The following is a 6,531-nucleotide window of genomic DNA, read 5'->3' as shown; positions in this document are numbered from 1 at the left end:
AATTCTATTTGTTTTTGGATATATATCTAACTCAACTATTATTTTTTTGGATAAATATCAAACTCAAAATTTGACTAATAAAATTATACATATTTTTGATTTCGTGAGCTCAATTAACACGTCTCTAAGATTGATATGCAATGATGAGAGAGACTTGATAATAATTTCAATAAATAATAATTCATCTGCTTACTTGCAACTTCAGTATTTCATAAAAAATAATCTAATCCTCTTATTTTAGCACCAATAATATCTCTAACAAAATAAATATTTAAGTTCCTATATGGTCCCTGAATATAAATTTCTTGCCAAATGAACCACGTCTTAAAAAACGGTCTACGACCCCAAAACGGTCGTAACAAAATGGTTTTACGGTCCGTGACCGTAAAAACGACAATAACAAAACGGTTTTGAGAGATATCAATATTAATACTATTATCTTTGTTTTCTATATTAAAAAATAAATTGTGATTACCGTGACAACTACAATCAACATTTGTGACACCTGCGCCGATCGAAATCATTTCCACAAACATAACATAAGGCATAAAAACAGAACATATGGATTGAATGAACAGCAAACATAAATGATTAAAAGAACAAATTGATCCAATCCAAAGTCACAATTCTTTGACATTAAAATGAAAAAAAAAATGAAAATTACAAAATGAGATTCACAATACACATTCACATGCATCAAACTAAGCAAAGCAAATTCAATTACACATATATCAAAGAATAAGAGATTGCTATGTAACATTTTTTGAGAGTATATGCAAACTATTACACATATACAACATATTCATGATCTTCAATTCATCAACAATTTTTCAAGCCTTTGGTGGATCTTCTTTTTCTTTTTCAACCGCAGCTGTTTCAACTGCGGTTGGTTCAACCGGTTTCTCTTCCTGTTTCTCCGCCACTTCCGGCGGAGGAGGAGGAAGAGTGTCATTTGCAGCCTTAGCCTTTTCCTCAGCCTTCTCTGCTGCAGATTCACTTGTTTCTTCTTTTTTCCCTTCTTCAACCACAATTTCCCTATCTTTTACACCACTTGTTTCCTCTTCTGTTTTAGGTGCTTCTTCAGTTTTTTCCTCTGTCACTATGAAAGTTGATACTTTCTCAAAAACAAAGAAAACAGGACCTGAAACTAAGGCTGGTCCGAATTTCGAAGATGCTTCAGATACTGCTTTTGATCCAGGAAAATCTGAAATATATATATATATAAATTCTATCAATATAATTTTCTTCTAAAACAACAAAGATCCAAGTAGTAACTAACTTTCAAGCCAATAAAATTGATGAAAATTTTCGCGAATTCAAACTCAACTGGCTCTAGGTTAAATATCATTACCAGAGTTCGAACGCTGATACTTACAGTTGTATGAATGAGTTTCTATCAGTTATTATCACTTCGTCTCCCAGACAAAAAAAAAATATATAGATAGAAATTTAGAGATAGTTTACCAATTTTAACAAGTTCATCTATGAATTTCTGAACTTCTGTTGAGTTCTTCTTTAGCCCTGCTTCATCTCGTTCTTTGATCACGCCCTGCGAGATCATGTATCATATATGTGTATCTATATGTGTATGTATACATATATGTATAGTTATATTTATATAATCTTACCTTAATTTCAGTTGAAGAAGCCTCATATACTGCAAGAACTTTAGTTTGAAGTTCAGTTTTCTTTTCCTCAAACTCAGTATTGATTCCCTCCTACACAAAACACCAAACAACATCACATATATAAGAACCAAAGACATAAAAACACATAAAATTTGTATATGAAAGTTTTAAAGTTAAGAAACCAAACCTTTGATTCATCAAAGGATTTAGAGGCCTCAGCTGCAGCAGCTTTTTTAGTACCATTTTTCTCAAAAACCTTCTTGAGTTTAGGAAGAACTTTTGTTTTCCAGTAACCCATTTTTTTTGCTTCAAAATATTTCTCTCTGTTTCTCTCAAGTGGTTGATAACCTTAAGCTCTTATAACTATCAAAGTCTAACTCAACAATTAAAGGCACTTGTCTCTTCAAAATAAGTACCACAAAGATACATATACATATAAATAAAATGTTTTTATTTTTATTTTTGTAGGAACCATTCCAGCACATACAACATGCATAATTCCAAATGTATAACCAAATAGGCCTTTAAATTCCAACTAAATTACATGCTAGACCATTCATGACGACAGGTTAATATGTTGTGTTGGTGAAATTACTTTAATGCCCTATCCTGTCACCCTCCATGCAACTACTATGACTTGTCAAAGATATGACATGGATTCTATGAGGTTAGGTTAGGATTATTCTCCATGCATTCACAGTTATGTAATTTTAGTTGTTTGATCAAAACCTATAATACAAGAGATTGGACTTAACTTTTTCAAATTCAATATTATTTTTTACGAACTGAAATAATTTGAAATGGATAAAGATCAAATGAAATGGAGTTCTAATATGGTGGAGTGAATTTTTGATACGATAATCTATAAAATTAGCACTCTAACACTTAAAGTCAAAGAATAAAAAAGAAAGTATTGTGTGTATGAAAGGAAGAATTAATAAATGACACGTGTTGACGACTTTATATAGTGCAAATTATTAAACCTATTCTCGTGGAATATAGTGTCTCATGTGGAATACCGTCCAATCATATCTAAAAGTAGGAAATACGGCAGAGGCCAAAATAACGTGTCATTGGTTATAGTAAGATCCCACATGTTCCAGGCATCTTTCCATGCAATGTTTGTTGTTAGGCCTTCTATGATGAATTTAGCGAACGACCTAAAACAATTTTACCTTTTAACAATCATGTCATCTTAATCATCTAATCTTAATTTTACATTCAGGCAACCATGCAATAGAAATAAACATTTTACCATGCAATAGAAAGAGACAATTTTAATAAAATACTTGAATAATGGAGTAAAAATATATATTTTATTGCGTCCCATTCCACTCCGTTATATTTCATTCTACTCTATTCCGTTGTGTACTATCAATCCAAATATAATTTTAAAGATAAATGATTTGGAAATACTTGTATTCAAATTCTAACTAAAATAATTTGTATTTAAATTTATTTATTTTTAATTAAACTCTGAATTAAAAACACCTTTTTAAGAATAAAAAACTTATAAACATAATTTCAAGGATATAAGTGTAAATTCACAATACTATATGTACCTGGTTTCTAAAAAGTTAGGTGTGATGGTTGTAATTATATGGGAATCTACAAGGATATAAAAGGAACAAAACTTTTGTGGGGGAAATGACAGTTGGCAATGACCTTATTCCATAGGTGGCAAATATCATACGTGGGTCCTTTGAATTTTGTATTTTTATGTTACAAGTAACATATACTATTACTCAATATTTTGATTGATTTGAAATTCAATGCCTATGATGTTGATCTGTAACTCATAATTTGGTTATATGAATTCTATATGTTTTTATGTGTTGTTGAGGACAAAAATGCATTCAAGCTAGCTCAATTGAAACTTGGCACATGGCTTAGCTGGTTATGTCATCAATTTGTCAATGACTTTGATTATGTTCAAACTTCAAACTGTTCCAACGTGGTTTTGCAATATATTCTTACAAGGAATGTTTTTATTTACACAAACTTAATAGAATTGGGTGTGTATCTATCTCAACAAAACAAGAAAATCATTTTAGATGTGAAAGTTGTTTCTAGGAATATGGAGGTTGGGAGGTGGGGGTAGGCGTGGAGGATCACACACTCAATAGTTGTAAGTTCTAACATGATTGAATTATGGTCAAAGAGTATAGTGCAAATACCTTTTGATTTAACGTGGATTCTTATCTAGCCATAAAAAAAATGATTGGTAGAGTTATTCTATTGAATTGTTAAAAGTTCATTGGTTCATGTGTATCCTATTTTTAAAATCACATTTTTAATATTAATTATATATTTATGTATTTATATTTATGTATTTAGCATCTTATTTAATTTTAAGTTATTACTAGTAAGAAACCCGTGCTATCGCACAAGTCTCGTATGGATTTACATCACATGTCTACCAAACCATCATTTATAAAGTTTAAATTCGTTTTTAAATTGGTTAATATTAACATACTTACAAATATATGTTAATAATCTGCATAAACTTTTAAGCATTAATTCGTACTTACAATAAATCGTACATCTGATTATCTAACTTCAATTATATATAACAGTAGCAAGAGAAATATTTAAAAGATGGACATTAAAATGAACCGTAAACAACTGGTATCTCATAGATACGTTTACATCTACCCGTGAATCTAGATGAGTTAACAAAACTCAGTTGAATCTATATGAGTTAATTTTAATACTATAGTCTATAGATTTGAATAAAATAAATTGTCCAATTCAAATAACATTACTTTTCGATATTAGTCAATTTTTTCAAACCTAAAATTTATAACAGCTTCGTCAAATATCTGTTTTAAATTCTTCTTATTATATCATATTTATAATTTTTACAAACTTACAATATATAACAACTCCCCGTCAAATTTCAGTTATAAATTAAAGGATCTGCATTATGTGAAGTTAAATAAATTTCTATTATAGTAAATGTGATTCATTAGTTGAAAAATTAAAATTAGTTAAACTCACTCACCATAATACCAATGTTGGTTTTCTATTTCATTCCCAATGCTTCCGCTTCTAAACTCCATTTCCGAATTTTCAAAGTAAAGACTTCCTGTTCAGCCTCACCTTCATTCTTCTCCATCTAATAAGTAAAAAATATATTATATGTGTTTCTCAAAGAATAATAGTATAAATAATATAAACTTGTAATAGGCTATGTAGCGATGCTAATAAATAGAATACTATTAGTAAACATATACACCATGCTATGAAATAGTTGTAATAAAAAAATTTATATTCCAGATGTGATAGTTTAAGGATGTTGATTCAATTAATCAGAGGTTAAATCAAATAATCAGAGGTGTCTATTGAATGATAAAACACATGGGCGGTAATAAAAACACAAACACGAATGTAAAAGCCATTTTTGTTGATTAATTGCTTCTCTCTGTATCTCCGTGTTTTCAATTTTTTGTGACTCTTTTTCTCTTTTTTTGTTAATAAATACAAAGGTGACAATAAGGTGAAGAGAAAGAGAATAAAGAATATGAACAATTGGAGTTATCTCTCTTTGAAAATATAAATACGACAACATACTCAAAAGAAAAAAATGGAAACTTGATTACAGTTTGAAGAAAGAATAATTCAGGGTTTGAGGAGAGCTTGTTGTCATATTTATGGGTGCTATTGATCAATATTGAAAGTTGAAAGGGTGAGATGATTGGAAGTTGTGTATTTTCAAAAAGAGTGGGTGTAGTTGAAAATCATGTGCCTGCTAGTGTGAAGATCGAAAATCCAGACGGCTTCCTTTTCAGTTTTCTATTGAAAATAGTTCTTGAAGGTTCTCTGATGGTTGGCATGCATTTTGCTAAAACATACTGAGAAAGATAATGTTGAAAGAGATGCAAGATGACTTAGCATTTAGACTTCAACATGTCAAACAAGATGTCATGACATTCTAGCATGACATCCTGACTGTAGAAGCTGATCTGGCAAGTGGATCAGACGGGTTTATTTGCTACAAGAGTCTCATGTTTTAGCTCAGAATATTCAGAAAAATCAATTAGCTGATATTTTTACCAAGATTGATTCAATCAGAAGATTTCCATGCTTTCTATTATTGGAGACAATATAGGAAAAGTTGGATTGAAGACCTGCATGATTATTATTGATGCTATCATACTTGTTCATAACTGTTAAAGTGCTCAGATATTGTGTCGTGACATCTCATTCAACATCATATATCTGATACCAGAATCTCAGTTCTCAATTCCAATATGTAATATAAATGCATATAATAAATAGTCATTAGTAAAATAGAGTTTTATGGTTATGACCAAACGTCAAGCCCAAAAATAAAGACTCAAATGAATTATCCATCATATATAATGGGCACACGTCAGACTCAACGTACACTTTATGATCTCATAATTTCACTTAAACTATCTTGGACCATGTAACTGACTTGGGCGCTAGAGTGCTAACTTTGCAAGTTCACACATGTGTTGTCGTATCGAAGATCAACATCACCTCATCTGAAGTCCAGCATCACCACATGAGGAGTCCATTATTACTAACCAATCACAATTTTGGTTCCAATATAAAACAATGATGACATATGTGAGAACTCGATGTTCACACCGTGCCCCTTAGTTTAGACTGGGGGAAATTGTTATGGGTTGTCAAAATATGCCCACGTTGCTTGGGAATTAAGACAAAAGGTAGTTTATATACAATATTCATACATGTCAATCCAATGGGGTGCTTTATCTAAAGGACAGAGTCATGAGAATTCTCACACCAAAATATGACAATACCTCATTGCCGCAATGAGGCGTACTTAAGGTCGACCGGTACGAAACAATTAGGTCGTATGTGCAAATTAAAATTCATAAGAATTTTAAAAATTATTTATTTAAATTTAAAA

General features: G+C 30.6%; 1 protein-coding gene across 1 annotated transcript; it reads right to left on the bottom strand.

Moving 5' to 3' along the window:
* Positions 1-588: 588 nt before the first annotated feature.
* On the bottom strand, positions 589-2,064 carry LOC131595166 (plasma membrane-associated cation-binding protein 1). The gene is made up of 4 exons (XM_058867452.1): positions 1,816-2,064; positions 1,629-1,718; positions 1,465-1,549; positions 589-1,204 (listed from the first exon to the last, which is right to left on the bottom strand). Exons 1-4 carry the CDS (start codon positions 1,924-1,926, stop codon positions 831-833), a joined length of 660 nt encoding a protein of 219 aa, XP_058723435.1. The 5' UTR covers positions 1,927-2,064; the 3' UTR covers positions 589-830.
* Positions 2,065-6,531: the final 4,467 nt, after the last annotated feature.

The sequence above is a fragment of the Vicia villosa genome, linkage group LG4 (assembly GCF_029867415.1).
Source record: "Vicia villosa cultivar HV-30 ecotype Madison, WI linkage group LG4, Vvil1.0, whole genome shotgun sequence".
NCBI classification, from domain to species: Eukaryota; Viridiplantae; Streptophyta; class Magnoliopsida; order Fabales; family Fabaceae; genus Vicia; species Vicia villosa.
The sequence above is the reverse complement of the archived record's forward strand: the minus strand, read 5'-3'. Positions and strand labels throughout refer to the sequence as shown.

What these genes read in the sequence shown, in the direction of transcription:
- LOC131595166 (XM_058867452.1), bottom strand. Translation starts at nt 1,926, where the DNA reads ATGGGTTACTGGAAAACAAAAGTTCTTCCTAAACTCAAGAAGGTTTTT. An exon ending in CTTCTTCAACTGAAATTAAG is followed by an intron (nt 1,550 to 1,628) that starts GTAAGATTATAT and finishes ATGATCTCGCAG; the next exon opens with GGCGTGATCAAAGAACGAGA. An exon ending in AGATGAACTTGTTAAAATTG is followed by an intron (nt 1,205 to 1,464) that starts GTAAACTATCTC and finishes TATATATTTCAG; the next exon opens with ATTTTCCTGGATCAAAAGCA.